At 35.3% G+C, this 21,272-nt stretch overlaps 1 protein-coding gene and 1 non-coding gene across 2 annotated transcripts in view; both read left to right on the top strand.

The window, feature by feature from the left end:
* The window catches only part of DNAJC1 (DnaJ heat shock protein family (Hsp40) member C1), a 185,606-nt gene that overhangs the window by 71,375 nt on the left and 92,959 nt on the right, over positions 1–21,272 (top strand). Inside the window, exons 4-7 of the mRNA XM_061126180.1 lie at positions 1,669–1,834; positions 2,676–2,773; positions 3,717–3,810; positions 13,678–13,768. Of these exons, the coding sequence (XP_060982163.1) occupies positions 1,669–1,834; positions 2,676–2,773; positions 3,717–3,810; positions 13,678–13,768 (449 nt within the window). The remainder of the gene's footprint in view (positions 1–1,668; positions 1,835–2,675; positions 2,774–3,716; positions 3,811–13,677; positions 13,769–21,272) is intronic.
* Positions 20,456–20,562, top strand: LOC133045387 (U6 spliceosomal RNA). The gene has a single exon (XR_009690248.1). It is a non-coding gene; the product is annotated as a U6 spliceosomal RNA (small nuclear RNA).

Raw genomic sequence — 21,272 nt, 5'->3', positions numbered from 1 at the left:
TTTTTGCCAATATGTTGGTAATTTAAAAAGAGTCACTTTTTAGCAGTAGATTTAAACATAAATTTTGAAGGACAGGAATGATAACTTTGGATGAAATCATGTTATATATTTATTTGTGTTCAAAAATTGCTATATAAATATTGAAAAAGAATATTTAACATCAAACTTTGGATCAGCTACTACATAATCATATTTTAATTACCAGATTCTTGTATACTATAAAGTTTGCCTGCCTTTAAGAGTTTAGTACCACTAATGTCATTTGCTTTGAACATTGGTTATTCTGATCTGCTGTTATTTTTAATAATCTAAGTTGATCCTAAAAGTCAGGTTTTCTAGATAGTCCAATAAAATATATTTTGAATTTATAACCAGTATTTTTCTACTGAAAAAAGAAGTTGCCTGTAATAAATGCTCTGCTTTATTTTTTTAAGCATATCTCCAAGGTATCAATTTAATAACTATCAAAGTAGCTACTGCAGTTGTTGCATTTAAATTGATTTACATGTCAAGACTGGCAGTTTAGCAGCTGCGCTATTATTCGTAGATCGGTCAATTTACTTGAGAAAAACCTACTACTGAGTTCTACTGACCTGCCTGACAATATAGGCCCTATTTCTATTCCTGTAATTAGGCCTGCGACTAACTCAGAATATTTTTAATTAAAATATTTTGGTCAATGTGTTGCACCAAATTAGGCCTTTCAGTGAAGATTTAATTCTGGAAATAGTGTGATTAGAATATTTAATGAGTTGTGTTCAACTAAGATTAACAAGTTGTGTGTTTTGAACATACAGTATTTGCATGAGACCATTTTGAGTTTTACAGTCATAAATGTTACTCCTTATTTTTAACGTTAAAAATATTTGCCTCCATAATGTCTGATGGGTAAATTTAAATTCAGTTGAAATTTTATTCTAAAGAAAGTTGATTTAAAGTGAATTACTAGGAAATTTGTTATGTTCTTCCCTTTCAGCAAAGACAAAAATGTGAGGAAACTGCCACCTAAATGTTTACAAATAAACAGTTTTATTGAGAAATTGGTTGTTTCCACATCTCCTGCTAATTTGGTATTGTTTTTAATTCTTAAAAAGAACATGAGCAACATAAAATTAAAAGGTGCCCCTTTTAAATAGACTTTTTATGTCTTTAAGAAGCTTTGATAAAATTATAAATATTTCGACCTTGAACCCTTGTACTGAGATTCAAATAAAAGCACTAACTAGAAAATTTATCCTGAATGTGATTCAATTAATATATAATTCTTGGAAGCAAATAGAGCTCTTGTCTTGATTTTCTCCCATTGAGATCCTTCCTTTTGTCACTGACTTTCATGGTGGGGCCTCACTGCAGCCTGTGATGGAGAGGTGGACTATAAGGCTCCTTGAGTTTGGATGTCATTCCAGGAGTCATGTCGTTGGAGTGTTTAAAAACACAAGATCTGTATATCAGATCCTGGGTATATCACTGAGTGCCTTTTCGAAGATTGTGTATGATTGAATGCAGTGTTTTGATTTACAGGCCATTGTAATGCAGGTAATCTGTATAAATGTTATATATTTTGGAGAAATTCTTTTCTCTTTCCTCTTTTTAAGTATTGATACAAATAACGTTGTTTGCTTTTATTTTTAAACTCCGTATGAAAAACTGTTGTATTTGCTCCTCTAGGTATGATGATATTCTGATCAATGGACTTCCAGATTGGCGACAGCCTGTGTTCTACTACAGGCGGGTGAGAAAAATGAGCAACGCTGAGCTGGCATTACTTTCGTTCATTATTCTCACAGTGGGTCATTATGCTGTGGTTTGGTCAATCTACCTGGAAAAACAACTGGTAAGTACTGGTAATAAATCAAGTGACCTAGCCTCCTTAATTTTATATGGAATTTTAGACGTTTATTTTTTCAACTGATAAAAATTTCAGCTTTCTTATATATATTCTTTATTCTAGTACTTTTGTATTCAACATTTAGTATTTGATGTTTCTATTTCAAGAACCCATGACATAAGAAGAAAATGTTTCCTTTTAAAAATGAGTCATTTTGAGTTTGTTAAAAAATTTTGTTAAGGTGTAAATATCAAGCTGAAAATTAGAAGGTAAAGCTATGTTTTCCTTATTGTCACCTTCTAGATATACATGTTTTTTATGCAAAATGATTTAGAATGATTATTTTAAAAGCTTTTAACTCAGTAAAATTTGAAATGAGTATAATTTGATAGAGATAAATTGGTTAAAAAATTTTTACATTTTTGTTAGACTGATTCACTATTACATAGTTTGTTCTGCCTGCCGTGAGCTTTTATTTATATGCTAAAGAGAAACATATTTATCAGTATTCATGAATTAGCATCTGTTTACTCATTCTTTTTGAAGTGACATTATTAAAGTTGGATGAATGAGAAAAAGTAAGTTGAATGCCTTCTCTTCTTAGAAAACTTTGATTGCTATGGAGATACACATGACTGACAGTGCTGAACTTCATGTGTGTTTAAGGACTGGATACCATGACAACAGTTATTGTTAAAGATTGATGATTTTACTTAATCATGTTGGACCCTACATACATTTGCATAAATGTTCTTCCATAATGTTTACCCTTCACAGAAGACTCTTGATAACATTTGAAGAGTACATGTTAATGATAACCTGTAACCATAATTTTTTCCACATTAAGGATGAACTGCTCAGTAGAAAAAAGAGAGAAAAGAAGAAAAAGACAGGCAGCAAGACTGTGGATGTATCAAAACTTGGTGCTTCAGAAAAAAATGAAAGGTGGGAACATGAAAACATGTTTATAATTCGAAATTGTTTTAAAATACATCTTTAATGTGATCCCACTTCATATGTATATCAATTTCAAATATACCAATATTTACATCTGTATTCAGTTTATAAAAGACTAATAATGTTCCATAGTTTTAAGAAACAAAATTCTGATCTTAAGCACAAGTTCCACAGGTTTTCCTCTTTGTAAAGTATTCCTATATATTTAAATAATTAAACCCCTGAATTCTTGTTTAAAATTTTTCTACTGAACTTTAGAAGCAAAATATTACTAAAAGAATGTATCACTGTAGTGTTAACTCAGGAGTGACAGTATGTAGAGAGACAGTAATATGCAGTGCACTCAAAGAGATACCACCATTTCTCCTATTGATTCATAGGAAGAAATAAAGGGTTTAAATAGTTCACACAGCAGGGCAGGAACTGGATCAATGTGAGATGGAGATCAGAGACTATTCTGCTTGTCTTCTGTCCTGATGACATCAGTGAGTAATGCTTCAGTGAACTGCAAATGACATTAATTTTTATGTATTGGTTTGTTTATGCTACAGTCTTCATATCTGCTTGTCAGCACTTGGGGACACTGTGATGCTGTTTAGTCTTTTATAGCTGAAGTAATCATAAGGTCTAAGAATTCATTTTGCCAAACTGATGAAAAGTCCAGGTTAGAAAGAGGACTTTTGTGCCTTTATCTTTATATCTTGATTATTCAAGTCTCCTTCCCCAAAACCTTAGTCTACATTCTCTTACTTACTATACATAATTGCAGTTGTTGTACTAACATATTTATTGATGGAATATGTCAGATTAAGTGATAACTGTCATAAATATTTCATTGAAAAACTTTTTTTGTTGAAATAGCTGTTTAAAACAGAGTTCATGATTATTATAAAAATATTTTGTTTTTCAACTCTTTATACTTTGCTTTTAGATTACTGGTGAAACCGCAGTGGCATGATTTACTTCCCTGCAAGCTGGGAATTTGGTTTTGCCTTACACTAAAAGCATTGCCTCATCTAATCCAGGTAAAAAAAAATACCTCTTTCATATGATACTAGTGCTTTGATTTTAATTATTCATGAAATAATTTATGCCTGCTATCTGAAGGCTGAATATAACAGTAGATGCTTCATAATGCTGATTGAATGAATAGTATTTTATAAGTATAAACCTAGTTTAGAATAGTTCTAAAATTTATTTAGGTATCTATTCCTTTAACTATCTCTTAATGTTGCTTTTATAACACCTTAGAATTCCAAGACAATAAAAAAGGAAAAAGCAATACTATCTTTAGGACAGACATAAAAACAATAACAATTTAATCATTTAAGGCATATTCAGTAAAAATAGAGCTCAGATACCTTGTCACCATTATTTTAAAAGCATTTAGGTAAATAGTATGGAAAAAAACACTTTGGGTAAGTATTTGTATAATTAAGCAAAAGTATACATAGGTTACCATTTTGTTTGCAGCTTTTTTTTAAATTTAATTTTATTAAAAAAATTTTTTTTTGTTTGCAGCTTTAAGAGGAGTGCAGATATTTTGTCTTATACTGTAATCGAAGTTTCTATTGCTAGTCAGTCTTGCTCAAATGATAGAAATTACACACCATATTTATATGGCAGTTTCTCTTTTTTTTATATTTAGCATAACAGTACATTTCATTAGGTTATCATTTTGCTAATTTTAATTATTGCACCTGTTTAGAAAATTTCCAACACATAAACAGAATATTTGAAAGAATATATAATGGTTTGGTGTACAAATTTTGAAATTCTTTGAAGTTGTAGTTTTGGAGGAAATGTTTTCATTTCAGAAAACACAAAGAGTAAGAGTGAGAGATAATTTCTGTTTACTTACTTTTTTTCATACAGTGGCTGTTTTTCCTTATCGTTTAGGGAAGTGAGTGACTCCATCTTCTGTATTTTATTCTTTTCCTCTAATGATGGAAATTATATTTGAAGGGAGAATTAACTAAAAGTTACTAGTGTTTCTTCCTAACTTTTGAGAAATTATTTACCAGTTCTTTGTCAAAATAGTTTATCTTAACAGTTATTGCATACAGAATCATTTGTTTACATTTAATAAAGACAATTGAAGTATTTTGGTAATTTAAAAGTTTTTTTAAAGTTGTTTAGTGTATTGTTTATTTGGATAAAAATCCACAATCCTTGTATGCTGTGTATGTAAGACTTAGTATGAGAGAGAAAATGTGTTTATCTTACTGGTATATTTGTGAGAGGATGTGACAGAAAAATATTTTAGGACATGATTTCTTACATTTTTAAGAGAGTGATTATTTTTTGCTAGCTTTAGAATCTGTGTAATAGGCAAATCAGAGTGCAAATCAATTTAATAGTCATGAGGCAGCATAAATAACACATAAAGTGTCAGTCTGAAACACTTTATTTTTTTTCTTCTCATTTATTTAAAAAAAAAACTTCTGTTGGAGTGTAGTTGCTTTATGACATTGTGTTAGTTTCTACGGTACAGCAGAGCAAACCAGCTGTATGTGTACATATACCGCGCCCCCTTTCCTTTGCTTTTCTTCCCGTTTAGGTCACCGCAGAGCACTGAGAAGAGTTCTCTGTGCTACACAGTCGGTTCTCTTTAGTTACCTGTTTTATACATAGTAGTGTATATATGTCAGTCTCCCAGTTCATCCCACTCACTTCTTTGTAGTTTTAATCTAAGTCATTTGAAACAAAGTTTATTTGGTAAAATCAACATATTTCTTGGTTAGCATGCAGAGCAATTTGCAAAAACAATCAATATATTAAAATGACTTAAATTTTACAAGTTATTGTTTTGCCTCGTTGCAAATTTGTAGAAAACTTGTAAAAGTAAGGAATTTTGTAAAAACATTTTAGCCTCTTCAGAAACCTTTTAAAACTGTTGAATCAATTGGAAGTTTAATGTCTTTCTCATGTTCACTACCAAAACAATATAGTTGATTCTGATCCAAATTGTAATAGTGAAAGTATTTCTGATCAATAAACATACAGCTTATACTTTCACAAACATCAGCAAAGCAATACTGAATAGTTGCTATTAGGATTAGATTTTGTCTGCTTTTTTTTTTCTTGCAGTCTTCTTTGACCTTTGTATTAATTTATCATTCATAAAATTGTGTAAAATGAATACATATGCCTTATCTACAACACTGAAGTTTTTTGTGACACTTGTATGAGATCTTCTTAAATAAGGTACTTATGAAATTTATAGGAAGCCCTTTTTACTTGAAGCAGTCTGGATTGGTAACTAACACAGTGGTGATAAGAGTCCTTCCTACTAGAGCCCTCAGTATTTCAAAAAATGGTACACATGACCTTCAGCATTTTCTTCACCACTCTTGTGGTACTGGGTCATTGTTTTGTTTTTAAGTAGGAATCCTTTTTCTTGCATATACCACCCCTATCTTGATTGAGAGGTTCAAAGACTTCCAGTGAATGGCCTTCATACTTGCAGAACCTGTACCCAAATTTTGTTGTCATATCAACAGCTCTTGATTTCTAACCTTTTTCTTCCCATTCTTCCTCTAAATAGCCATTCTGTATTATAGTTCACATGCATGTATGCTTGGTTATCCAGTAGGATTAGTTTAGCAGGTTCAATAAAAATTTAATAAACACAGTGTCAGAACAAGGCACTTTAAAAGCCCTTATAGCCAGAGTCATATCACATAAATTAAAATAATTGGGACACAATATGATATATAAGCTTCATATCTGTAGTATAAACAATGACTTCTATAGATGTTCTGAGAAGTAAGATTGTCTCTATTTAAGATAACCAAGGAAAATTTGAGCCAAGTCTTGAAAGATGAATAGACCATTTGACAGTGAAGTGCCCACACTGTGTACTAGTTGTGTACAAAAATAATTTCATAGATACAGTAACTCCCATATAATTACACATGTTGAGACTGAAAAAACCTTAGGAAAAATTGTACAACTGCTCTTTTTAAAAAAAAAAAAAAAATACCACATATCCCATTACTGTCATCCAAGACTATATCCTAAGTCAGCAGACTCTGAATATAGCCATTTAGGAGATTAATAGATGAATCTGACAAATCTATTAAAGGACATTGAGACAGAAAAGTGTTTCTGTCACACAGGTCTGTCAAAGATATGTATACATTGTTAGGAACGGGAAAGTTAAAGTGCATAGTGGGCAGACAGTGCTCAAAATGGTTCTGTGATCAAGCAGGGTGGAGGTAAAAGTATTTCTTTGATAGCTCCCCTTGCATTTTGAGAAGGTCTTTATTACCTCCAGTACTGGGTTTTATTCCTTTCCTTTGCTCTGAAGAAGATATTGAAAAAACTGTAAGATGTAGTGGATTAGAAGAATGAGACCAGTAACTGAAAACGATTATACTTGACACATGAAATATCTGATGTTAAATTAGTATCAAACATTTCCTAGACTGGAAAATCTTGAAAGAAAAGAGATATGGATATTAGTATATTTAGCAAAATGTGTATCCCCATATCATTCATGTACCCACATAGGCAGAAGTAAAAAGTCAAATGAGAAACCAAAGAAAAAGAATATGGAGGGTGTAAATTGACGTGTCCATTGAGATTGGAGAGAACATTACATTAAAGAGGAGTAAAATGCATGACTGTTTGCAGAGAAGCTTCGGAAACTTGAGAAGAATGTGGTTATACAGCAAAAAAGGCAGGTGGAGTAATCAACAGAAGACATGCAATATGAATTAGAATATAACAAGGAACTTGGTGTGTATCAGGAGAGGCATGGTATGCTTTCAGGCTAGAATTTAATTTTAACATTAAAAGTATAGCCCTAGTGACACTCCGTATCTTCCCAGTCTGTATTCTCACAGAACAGAAGGGAGTACACAGTCTCTTGGAATCTGACTAAACCAGTCTTCTGTGTGGACTGTATTCAGCCTGTAACCCCAGGAAAATTTTCTAACCTCCAAAATGCCCTTAGATATTTTTTATTTGATCATATATATTCTGAAACATATTCATAGCAATGTGAGTAGCAAAAACTGATGAAATATAACCAGTGCTGTGTGCATATTTTCAGTTTAACTGCCTGTTTGTGTTGGAGCTTCATTTATTTAGGCCCATTAAAAATTTAGATTGCTAACACCACCAATTTCTCATACAAATAAGTAAGTACCAAATATCCCAAGTAATTACAAATTACCAGTCTAAATCATAGTTCATAGTTTTCTACCTTTTCTAAGGTGGAAAGGTCTTAAGTGTTCAAAATTTATTTGCTTGCTTGCTTGTTTGACATTTCTGGGAATTCACCATTTAAATTGCTCTCTACCTGCTATGTTACATTTCTTAATAACATAATCTATAAAACATGCAACTCCCTTAGGAGTTCATTGCCTAAAATTGTTCATTTTTCTCATCATTAAGTCCTGGTCCCCCATCTTTTCTCACTACGAAGTTGATCTTATATGAACACAGACTAGAAATTATTGTAGAAAATTCCCAGCATGCATATGTCCACCCCATCAGGATTTATGGGCTTCTGAGGAGCAGTGGCTGAGAAAACAGAAGAATCTTCTCTGTGGTGCTATGGCTTTTACCTTAAATTGAAAGTTGTCTGAGAGTAAAGGAAATACTGTACTTTATACAGCTGTTTATAAAGGGAGGCCTCCTCCCTCCCAAGAAGCTTCTTCCATGGAAACAGCTCTGGACAAGCCCAGGGGTTGCCCTCTCTACAGTCATGGCCCTTAATTCTAACCCCTTTGCTTCTGCTTGCTGGGACAGAAACCAAATAAACAAAACATTCACAGCTAATTAGCAGGAGGAAAAGCTTCTAAAAGACTAGGAGGCATTTGCAGCAAGCTTAGTTGCCTGCCCTTCTGCTCAAAGTTAAACACAGATTTTCCAAGGGATAAGGAAGCTTACTTTTTTAGTATTCTCAGAACTTTTTGAAAAATTTTGCAGACAAGCACACTTTACATAGAGAATACATAAACCAGTGAAAAAGTTTGGGAAACTCATCTGAATTTTTATAAGGCTGAAACTACTGCTACAGAAGGACAAAGGGATACAGGAGAATTGGAAAGACCTCACAACATAACAAAGATTCCATTCCTTCCACCCTCTGAAAGGAGGCCATAAGATGCAATTATTCAGAGGTCCAAAGACAGAATATAAAGTAGAGTTATGTAGAAAAGATTTTAAAACCACAAAATGTTAGGATGTTAGAGACACACAGTCTCAATGAGTCCATATATTATAGCTGAAAAAATACTTAAGACTCAGATTGGTGAGACAGCTTGCCCAAAGTGACACAATTAGTTCATGGTAGAAATGAATCTTAAAGCAGAGGAAAATAAATTTAAAATATAAGAAATATAAAAGCTAAGAAAGGCTAAGTTTTTTTTCACTGCTAGATAGTGAGCTTGGTAACCAGTCTCACGGTCTGTGAGTAAGCTATCTGATCTTACATTCTCTGTACGGATATTGAGGCAGATTGTAATTTTTATAAAAGTTGTAGAGGATTCTTGCATTGAGTTGGGGCTGAATAGATGGCTTCTGTTGTCTCTTCTATCTCTTAGCGCAAATGGAAAAGTCACTTTGGGCCTTCTGTCTCTTAGAATATACCGACTCAGGCACAGGAAAACAGAGCTTCTTGTTTTATGTTTTATTTTTATTACTCTTGTAAACTTAGTATTATTATAGTTCCGTACAAAGAAAAACAGACTCTTATTCAAAGTATGAAATTTAGAAGTTTTCTTATATTCTTCACTGTAATTTTATACCTTGTATGTAATTACATATTACAAGTAACTCTTGAGATTATGTGCATGCTAAGGCACTTCAGAGTTGGACATGACTCTCTGTGACCCCATGGACCCTAGCCCGCCAGGCTCCTCTGTCCATGGGATTCTCCAGGCAAGAATACTGGAGTGGGTTGCCAGTCCCTTCTCCAGGGGATCTTCCCGACCCAGGAATTGAACCTGGGTCTGCCACATTGCAGGCAAACTGTTTACTGTCTGAGCCACCAGGGAAGTAATTGTCTACATTGTACGTAGTTACACATTACATGTAATTCTGAGATTACAGTATCAGTCAGCTGGAGAACAAAACTTAATAATAGAGCAGTTGAATTTGTAGGCAGATTTTCAAAACTGCACTTAAACGATATTCTCCTGTGTTGAAGGTTATATGTAAGCTTCAAACAAGAGATACGTGCTATCACACAGTCAAAGAGCAATGGAGTGTCCTCCATCCTTCTTGCACCTACCTCTCTTCAGAGTTCTTCCTGGAGGGGGAAATGGCAACCCACTCCAGTATCCTTGCCTGGAAAATCCCATGGACAGAGGAGCCTGGTGGGCTACAGTCCATGGAGTCGTGAAGAGTCACACACGACTGAGCATCTGAGCAGAGTTCTTCCATGTGGTGCTGTTTCCCTGCTCGTACCACTCTAAATTTAACCCCCTTCTTTCTTAAGATTTTTTTTTTTGGATGGTTTAATATTTTAAAGTTTATATGGAGAAGGAAAAGTAAACTGAAACGTGACAAGCAATGCCAGTTCAGCATGGTATTTTTATCACTTAAATATGTTTCAATAATGTTAAAAAGAAAGGTTTGTAATAAGGGATATTTTCCATCTCATAGCTAACTAACCTTGGGAATACTATATCTTCACAGTTTAGCTAAATTATCATCATTATGGAGCCTTTCCTGATAGGCCAACTGAAAATTTCCCATTGTATATTCTCTGTACTAACTCTATAGCACTTGCTATTTATATCAACCAGGATAGACTTTGGTAAGGTGCAGATCATCTTAAAATTCCAGTGACTTGAACTTTGTTTCCAGTGTCTTCCACTTACATAAGGAGACATGCTGCTCTAACTTGCCACTTAGGGACTCAGAATAATGATGTCTTCATCATCTTTTGGCTGAATGCATCTAGGGCTCTCTATGGCAGGAGTGAGAACTGGAGGTTTACACAGCCTTTTTTGGTATTCGGTTTGAAGTGACGCATATTTCTAACCATAGCCTGCCGAGAACTAGCCCCATAATCCCATGTAATCTCAAGAGAATAAGGAAATGTGGGGGAACAAATAGAACGCTGGGTGAGCACTACTCTCTCTTTACATATTGGATTGGCCATCAAGGACTTTTACTTTTTAAGTATTTTTCATTTTCACTAAGAACTTTATGAGCAGTATGTTCCACTGCCTTCTGCCATTTTTTCAGGCAACTTCATGATTCCATCTTCTCAAACTTATCTTTTTGAGCAAAAAGCTGTTCCAGGTACCTTTTTGAATCTTCCAGGGAATAGAAATTTTCTCCCTTAAGTGAATTTTTAAAGATCAAAATAAATGGAAATCTGAAGATACAATGTCTGGTGAATACAGCGGATGAATCAGAACTTCCTAGCTAAGCTGTAACAGTTTTTGCCTGATATTCAAAGAAACACGTGATCTTGCGGTATCCTGATGGAAGATTATGCATTTTCTGTTGACTGATTCCAGACACTTTTTGTCCAGTGCTGCCTTCAGTTGGTCTAACTGGGTGCAGTACTTGTTGGGATTAATCATTTGGTTTTCCGGAAGGAGCTCATAATAGAGGACTCCCTTCCAATCCCACCATATACACAATATTACTTTCTTTGGATGCAGACTGGAATTTGGTGTGGTTGGTGATGGTTACTACAGCCTCTTCTGTTCCAAATGATTGAACGGTATCCACTTTTCATTGCCCATCACAAGTTGTTTTAAAAGTGAAATGTCTTTGTTACGTTTCAGTAGAGAATGGCATGCAGAAATATAGTCAAGGTTTTCTTTGCTTAACTTGTGTGGCTTCCAAACATCAAATCCATTAACATAGCGAAGCTAGTACAAATGATTTTCAGCACTTGATTTGGATATTTTGAGTAGGTCGGCTGTGTCCTGCGTGATGCAGCATTAATGTTCTAAATGAATGTCTCGATGTGATCACTGTCAACTCCAACTGGTCCACCTGACCGTGGATCATTGTCCTGTAAGAAATCTCCGGAATGAAACCTCACAAACCATTTCTGACATATTCAATCAGTCACAGCACCTTCTCCATTCATTGTACAAATCTTTTTTTGTGTGTTTCAGTTGCATTTTTAACCTCTCTTGAAATAATAAACCCTAATATGCAAAAAAAATGTTGCTTTTCTCCTTCCATCTTCAATACTAAAATGACTACACAAAAATTCACCAATTTGATGTTTTTTTTAATTAATGCATAGTGATATGACAGCTGTCACAATACAATCTAACGATTGTTTCGAATAAAGTTAAAGACAACTAAGTGCTATTAGAGCTGTCTTATGGAAAAAAAAACAAGACTGAACAGTCTTTTTGAGGGTGCAGGGAATGTTAAAGGACTGTAAGTTCTTAACCTGAACGTTTGTTGAAATTTAAAGTATATATGGGCATGGGAGGATGAGTAAGTCAGGTGTATGACATCTGTGCCCTTCAAAGACCCCAGGAGAAAGCTTTAATTTGGATAGGCATGACTGAAAAGAGATAATCCAGTTCTGTGGTTTAAGTGTTCATGCATTTCCATCTGAATTGTGGTAGACCAAGGATTGAGTTTATTCCTTCACTTCCTGCAGAAATAAAACCCTGTCAGAAGGGTCTATAATTTATCTGCTCTAGGAATCACAAAGTCTGGGAATGTTACCCTAGAGTTATCCTTGATATCTCTCCTTTTCTTATTCCATACCAGTCAGTCATCAAGCTCTTTCATTTCTTTCTTTACAAATTTCTCACATCTTTCAATCTAGTTCAGTTCAAAAACACTTATTAAGTGCCTACTGGATTCTAGATACTGTGCCCTGAGTGTACAAGTTTCCTTGTCTCAAATTTCTCATTTTCTAGGAGAGAATACTGTGATACAAGCAACCATAGAGATAAGTTTAAATACAGAAGCAGTATACAGGAAACAATTAGTCTTCCAGGGAAGGTCAGAAGATTTGCACAAGAGGAGTGATGCTTCAATAGGGTTTTCAAGGATGAATAGGAGGTCTTGAGAAAAAAGGTAGGGGAGCAAAATACTCTAGTTAGAAGGCAAAGCATATAGAAAGCCATAGAAGCATAGCACAGTGTAGCCTTGCAGCTAGAAGTAGAGCTGTTACAGAACAGATGAAGTTTGAGTCAAGAGGTGTTGAAAAATGTTCTGGTTTTGTTTTTTTCACTGTTAGGAGCTTCATATGCCTGGAACACCAACTTGTTTATTTCCATGTCTGTGATTATTGAAGGCCTAGTCTTTTTTTTTTTTTTTTTTTTTGGTACTCTGTTAAAGTCTCACCTATCCTAAATGCCCCTCCTTGAGACTTTAGTCACTGTGTCTTGACACCGAAGTATTTGCATACAGTATGTGTTCTCAATCCTCAGCTCTCAATGGAGTGACATCTTTCACTTGTATCTACGTGGTCATATATGTTTCATAATCAGATTTGCATATAGTGATTTTGAAAATCTTGGAGTTAAGGGACTAATATGAAAATACTGTTTGTACTTTGTCACAATAATATAACTTACTGTACTATCAAATAATTCAGTTCAGCAAGTATGTTTTTCTGATTTCTGTCCACACACAATATTGAGAAAATATGCAATAGAAGAAAACAGAAAGAGAATACCTCCCTTATGTTTCTGACAGAAAAGGCTTTACTTAAACATATTTAATACACTCATAGAATTGCTGACTTTCATTAGTTCTCTAAGACAAATCATAGAGAACTGCTTATTCAATTTCTTCTGTTCATCATAAAATTTGAAAACATAAACACAGAGGAAAACTACTTATTAAATGAATATGCTGCTTTAAATTGAAGTTATGTGGAAAATACCATCAAAGGAAACTGACTTTTATGTTAATTTATTTGTAACTTCTTTTTTCAGGATGCTGGGCAGTTTTATGCTAAATATAAAGAAACAAGATTGAAGGAAAAGGAAGATGAATTGACAAGAGCTGAACTTGAAACACTTCAAAGTGAGTTTTAAACATTGTCTTACTATAGTAACTATATTATATAAAACTGATTATTTAAATTTGGATTTTTCCTTAAATTCAGTAGTAATTAAATTTTCTGTGCTTTCTTTGCTACTCTCTTTTGTATTTCTTCTAGGTCTAGAAGATGCATTTCTTGCATCTTCTCAATCCTTGTCTCCAGGGTATTTCTTTGCTACTCTCTAAGTAGACTTACTTGCACTTAATGTACTACATGTGCAAAATAATATATTAGTAATTTTTTTTTTTTTTTTACAAATTTTATTTCATAGAGGTTCAACACATCTTCTCCTTTGTCTCTTTGTCCTCTCCCTTATAGTAAAGTAACGTTGCTCAGTCACGTCTGACTCTTTGCAACCCTATGGACTGTAGCCTACCAGGCTTCTCCATCCATGGGATTTTCCAGGCAAGAGTACTGGAGTGGATTGCCACTTCCTTCTCCATATATTAGTAATTTCTGAACCACCCACAACTCAGTATCAGAAGGAGGGAAAAGTTATCATGGAGTCATATAGTTCCTTTCATCTGTATGTCTATGTGCTTAGTAGCTCAGTCGTGTCTGACTCTCTGAGACCCCGCGGACCACAGCCCACCAGGTTCCTCATTCATGGGATTCTCCAGGCAAGAATACTGGAGTGGGTAGCCGTTCCCTTCTCCAGGGGATCTTCCTGACCTAGGGACTGAACCTGGGTCTCCTGCATTGCAGGCATATTCTTCACCGTCTGAGCCACCAGGAAAGCCCCCTTTAATCTGGGAGGCATGTAAAATCTAGAAAGTCCTTAAACACTCCAGTGCTGCAGTTGTCATTAATATTTAGTGCTGATCACCAACTTGCTGTAAGCCTGAAAATGTCAATGATTTTTGTCTTGGAAGTCTTTGTTTAATTTGTATTATTGCTCTATTACATGAAAAACCTTGACTAAAGTATCAGTATGTTGATGACTTCCACCAAACACTAGAGACAGTTCTTGTTGATTTTAGGAAGAGTTGAACATACTGTTAAAGAAGGCATTTTCCCAGCCCTGGTCATTCTAATTTTCTATATCTACATCCTTCCCACACATTCTTCCTATTATAATGTTTTATTTTTTTAACCTGGTTTTATTTTTATCCAGAGCATTTAATACTATTTAACATTAATTTATAAATTAATTTTGTTTACCATCTGGTCCTCCCAATAGAAAGTAAGCTTCATCAGAGTAGGGATTTTATCTATTTTATTCAATGTTTTGACTATCTAAGGACATTAAGAATCCCTGGCACACAGTAGGTGCTTAATAGGTAATTGTTGATTGAATTCATGGAGGGGAAGTCTTCTTTTTTATTTTTAATTTCAATATGAATGTTCTTGGTTCAAACTTCATTCCCCTCCACCTACCTAGATTCCTAGAGAAGTGATATGGACTAATGTGGGCACAGAAAACTGTACAAACACTCATAACATTTAATACTCACTCACACCTACAGATGTATATAAATACACAGCATGTGAGATTTACAGAATAACTTGCATGCCTTAGCTATTCGTGCAGCCCACAGAAGCCATTTAGCCAAATGAAGCTGGAAAAGAGCAACTGTGTTATTAGTATTCCCATGCAGTTTACACTTTGAATATATAGAAAAATATCTATGGCAGTTACCCTTCATAAAGTGAAAGTCTAGCTTTCTGCCTTTACCTAAACACCAACCATAGTTTGAGAATAAAGGAGGATTATGTTGTCTCCAAAACCAGAGTCCATTACCACTACCTAAATGTGTGACTTTGAGGATTTTATTTTCATTTCCTTATCTGTCAAAAAACCATGTGGGACTAGATGATCCCAGTGTTAGTTTTCTATTGTTGCTGTAACAAGTGGCCACAGATTTTGTGGCTTAAATACAAATGCATTATCATACAGTTATGTGGGTCAGAAGTCAGACATGAGTCTCACTGGGCTAAAGTCAAGGTTATCAAGCAAGGCTGATTCCTTCTCCAGCGTCTCAAGGCCCCCACATTCCTTGGATCATGGCCCCCTTCCTCTTCCTTCAGAGCTAGTAATGTTGCATCTCTGATTATTCTGTAGTCACATTTCTGCCTGATCATAACGGGGAAAAGTTCTCTACTTTTAAGGACTTGTGATTAGACTGGACCAACTTGGATAATTCAGGATAGTCTCTCCTGTCTTAAGGTGCTCAAGTTTAATCCCATCTGCAAAAGTCTCTTTTGCCATGTAAGTAAAATATTTGCAGGTTCTGAGCATCAGAACACAGTCATTTTTAGGGGACCATTTTTACCTTCTACAACCTTTCGGTGTCTAGGTAGCTTTAGAACAGGGACTTTATCATCTTTGTGTCTGCAGCATTTAATATAGCATCCTGGCACATAGTAAATGTTTAATAAATGGATGAATGACTAAATAGATGAATTAATGTGTAACCTGAGTGTTAATATTAACGATGCAGATAACACACTTATGGTTACCAAGGGAGAAGGGGGAAGAGTTAATTAGGAGACTAGGATTGATGTATACACAGTACTACGTATGAAATATAGATAACTAATAAGGACCTACTGTATGGCACAGGGAACTCTTCTCAACACTCCGTAATAGGAAAAAAGTCTATGAGAGTGGGTATATGTATATATGTATAACTGATTCACCTTGCTATACAGCAGAAGCCAACACAACCTTTTAAATCAACTATACTCCAATAAAAATTAAAAACAAAAAACAGAGTTTCAACAAATACAATATAATATTCAGGTAAACTGTATAACTGTTTAAAGCAGACTCTGTTTAAGAGGAGGACATTTAGGATGCTAGAGGATTACATATTAAGATTGACTGATGTGTGTTTTGGAGAGTAAGGGTGGACAAATGATTATTACTGCTATATTAATATATCCAGAGATGCAAGCTGGATTTACAAAAGGTAGAGGAATCAGAGATCAAATTGCCAACATCCGTTGGGTCATCAAAAAAGCAAGACAATCCCCCCCCCAAATTTACTTCTGCTTTATTTGATATGTCAAAGCCTTTGACTGTGTGGATCACCACAAACTGTGGAAAATTCTTAAAAGAGATGGGAATACCAGACCACCATACCTGTCTCCAGAGAAACCTGCATGCAGGACAAGGCAGCAGTTAAGAACCAGACATAGAACAATGGACTGGTTCAAAATTGGGAAAGGAGTGCATCAAGGCTGTATATTGTCACCCTGCTTATTTAACTTATATGCAGAGTACATCATGCAAAATGCCGGGCTGGATGAAACACAAGCTGGAATTAAGATTGCCAGGAGAAATATCAGCAACCTCAGATATGTAAATGATACCACTTTAATAGCAGAAAATGAAGAGGAACTAGAGAGCCTCTTAATGAAAGAGGAGAATGAAAAAGCTGGCTTAAAACCCAACATTACAAAAACTAAGATCATAGATAGCTTCTGGTCCCATCACTTCATGGCAAATAGATGGGGGAAAAGTGGAAACAGGGACAGTCTTTATTTTCTTGGGCTCCAAAATCACTGTGGATGGTGACTGCAACCACAAAATTAAAAGATGTTGCTCCTTGGAAGAAAAGCTATGACAAACCCAGAAAGCATATTAAAAAGCAGAGACATCACTTTACCAGTAAAGGTCCTTATAGTCAAAGCTATGGTTTTTATAGTAGTCATGTGTGGTTGTGGGAGTTGGACTATAAAGAAGACTGAGTGCTGAAGAATTGATGCTTTTGAACTGTGGTGATGGAGAAGACTCTTGAGAGTCCCTTGGACAGAAAGGAGATCAAACTAGTCAATCCTAAAGGAAATCAGTCCTGAATATTCATTGGAAGGGCTGATGCTGAAGCTGAAGCTCCAGTATATTGGCCACCTGATGCAAAGAGCCGACTCATTGGAAAAGATCCTGATGCTGGGAATCACTGAGGGCAAGAGGAGAAGGGGTGACAGAGGATGAGATGGTTGGATGGCGTCCCTGATCCAATGGACATGTGTCTGAGCAAACTCCAGGAGATAGTGAAGGACAGGGAAACCTGTTGTGCTGCAGTCCATGGGGTGGCAAAGAGTTGGACACTACTTAGTGACTGAATAACAAAACCAAAGATTGAAACAAAAGTTGGTATTATAGCAATTGTTGAAACAGTTTTAATCAAATAAATTAATGAATAAATGAAACTTTAAATGTAACTTTTATATAATTGTTATTTTTAAGTAAAATTGTTACATAAAATTTTTCTAAGCCTTTTAAGACTAGTCGAAAAGTGGAGGTGAAGGGAACCCACATTTATAGGAAGAGAAAAATGTCAAACTAAACCAAAATTCACCTGTGGAGGCAGTTTGAATACACTAATTTCATTGCTTTCATAGTCATATTTTCATGCCAGTTTTACCATAATTGTTCAAAGACTTTTGTTCTCCCTAAGAATTTGATAGCAGTTCTCATGCAGATTTAATAATGCTCTTTTAAAAATTTTTTAATTGAAGTAAAGTTGATTTACAGTGTTTCAGATATGCAGCAGATTCAGCTATATATATACTCTTTCAAATTCTTTTCCATTATAGGTTATTGGAAGGTATTTAATACAGTCCCTTGTGTCATATGATAGGTCATTGTTGGCTATCTACCTTATATGTAATGGTATATATATATATTCATATATATTCATCTCAAAGACCAAATTTATCCCTCTTCTTCTTCCCCTGTGGTTTGTTTTCTTTCTTAAGTTTGTTTTCTTTCTCTGTGAGTCTATTTCTGTTTTGTAAAAAAGTTCATTTGTATCATTTTTTCGATACCACATGTAAGTTATATCATATGATATTTGTTATAATAATTTGTTATTGTTTAATTAAAATATTATGTAAAGAAACATAATTTAAAAATAGATGAATATCTGAAAACTCTCTGTATGCCAGCAAAAATGTGTGATAGTCTTCTGAAAAGTTTGACATTTCCCCATCCCTGATTCATGTCAATGTATGGCAAAAACCACTACAATATTATAAAGTAATTAGCCTCCAAATAAAATAAATAAATTAATTTTTTAAAAAGTTTGAAAATTCATTACCAGGTTATGGTTTCTTCAAACTGAAAATGATGAAACTAAATGCCAGAAAGCTTATTAAAAACAATACTCATCCTAAGCTCTGAGTAATAAGACTTTTGTTGCTCATGTTTTGGTATCAGTTCAGTAGTAAATTTAATAGAAAAGGTGACGGTACCAACATTAACAAAGTTAAAGAACAGTCAGTTCAGTTCAGTTCAGTCATTCAGTCATGTCCAACTCTGCAAGCCCATGAATTGCAGCACTCCAGGCCTCCCTGTCCATCAACAACTCCCGGAGTCTACCCAAACCCATGTCCATCGAGTCGGTGATGCCATCCAGCCATCTCACCCTCTGTGGTCCCCTTCTCCTCCTGCCCCCAATCCTTCCCAGCATTAGGGTCTTTTCCAATGAGTCAGCTCTTCACGTGAGGTGGCTATAATAGTATTAGAGTTTCAGCTTCAACGTCAGTCCTTCCAATGAACACCCAGGACTGATCTTCTCTAGGATGGACTGGTTGGATCTTATAGCGTCCAAGGGACTCTCAAGAGTCTTTGCCAACACCACAGTTCAAAAGCTTCAATTCTTTGGTGCTCAACTTTCTTTATAGTCCCAACTCTCACATCCATACATGACTACTGGAAAAACTTGACTAGACAGACCTTTGTGGACAAAGTAATGTCTCTGCTGTTAAATATGCTATCTAGGTTGGTCATAACTTTCCTTCCAAGGAGTAAGCGTCTTTTAAGTTCATGGCTGCAATCACTATCTGCAGTGATTTTGGAGCCCAGAAAAATAAAGTCTGACACTGTTTCCACTGTTTCCCCATCTATTTGCCATGAAGTGATGGGACCAGATGCCATGATCTTAGTTTTCTGAATGTTGAACTTTAAGCCAACTTTTTCACTCTCCTCTTTCACTTTCATCAAGAGGCTCTTTAGTTCTTCCTCACTCTCTGCCATAAGGGTGGTGTCATCTGCATATCTGAGGTTATTGATATTTCTCCCGGCAATTTTGATTCCAGCTTGTGCTTCTTCCAGCCCAGCGTTTCTCATGATGTACTCTGCATATAAGTTAAATAAGCAGAGTGACAATATACAGCCTTGACGTATTCCTTTTCCTATTTGGAACCAGTCTGTTGGTCCATGTCCAGTTCTAACTGCTGCTTCCTGACCTGCATACAGGTTTCTCAAGAGACAGGTCAGATGGTCTGGTATTCCCATCTTTTTCAGAATTTTCCACAGTTTATTGTGATCCACACAGTCAAAGGCTTTGGCATAATCAACAAAGCAGAAATAGATGTTTTTTCTGGAACACTCTTGCTTTTTCAATGATCCAGCGGATGTTGGCAATTTGTTCTTTGGTTCCTCTGACTTTTCTAAAACCAGCTTGAACATCTGGGAGTTCACAGTTCACGTATTGCTGAAGCCTGGCTTGGAGAATTTTGAGCATTACTTTACTAGCGTGTGAGATGAGTGCAATTGTGTGGTAGTTTGAGCATTCTTTGGGATTGCCTTTCTTTGGGATTGGAATGAAAACTGACCTTTTCCAGTCCTGTGGCCACTGCTGAGTTTTCCAAATTTGCTGGCATATTGAGTGCAGCATTTTCACAGCATCATCTTTCAGGATTTGAAATAGCTCAACTGGGTGCTCGCTTCGGCAGCACATATACTAAAATTGGAACGATACAGAGAAGATTAGCATGGCCCCTGCGCAAGGATGACACGCAAATTCGTGAAGCGTTCCATATTTTTATACACCATGGAATATTACTCAGCCATTAAAAAGAATTCATTTGAACCAGTCCTAATGAGATGGATGAAGCTGGAGCCCATTATACAGAGTGAAGTAAGCCAGAAAGATAAAGAACATTACAGCATACTGACACATGTATATGGAATTTAGAAAGGTGATAACGATAACCCTATATGCAGAACAGAAAAAGAGACACAGAAATACAGAACAGACTTTTGAACTTTGTGGGAGAATGTGAGGGTGGGATATTTGAAAAGAACAGCATGTATACTATCTATGGTGAAACAGATCACCAGCCCAGGAGGGATGCACGAGACAAGTGCTCCGGCCTGGTGCACTGGGAAGACCCAGAGGAATCGGGTGGAGAGGGAGGTGGGAGGGGGGATCGGGATTGGGAATACATGTAAATCCATGGCTGATTCATATCAATGTATGACAAAACCCACTGGAAAAAAATAATAATAATAATAAAAAAAAAATTAAAAAAAAAAATAAAATAAAATGCATTTCTGTGGAGAAGGAAAAAAAAAAAAAAAGAAATAGCTCAACTGGAATTCCATCACCTCCACTAGCTTTGTTTGTAGTGATGCTTTCTAAGGCCTACTTGACCTCACATTCCAGGATGTCTGGCTCTAGGTGAGTGATCACACCATCGTGATTATCTGGGTCATGAAGATCTTTTTTGTGTAGTTCTTCTGTGTATTCTTGC

The sequence above is a fragment of the Dama dama genome, chromosome 23, assembly GCF_033118175.1.
Source record: "Dama dama isolate Ldn47 chromosome 23, ASM3311817v1, whole genome shotgun sequence".
NCBI lineage: Eukaryota > Metazoa > Chordata > Mammalia > Artiodactyla > Cervidae > Dama > Dama dama.
This window is presented reverse-complemented; position numbering and strand designations above follow the sequence as displayed.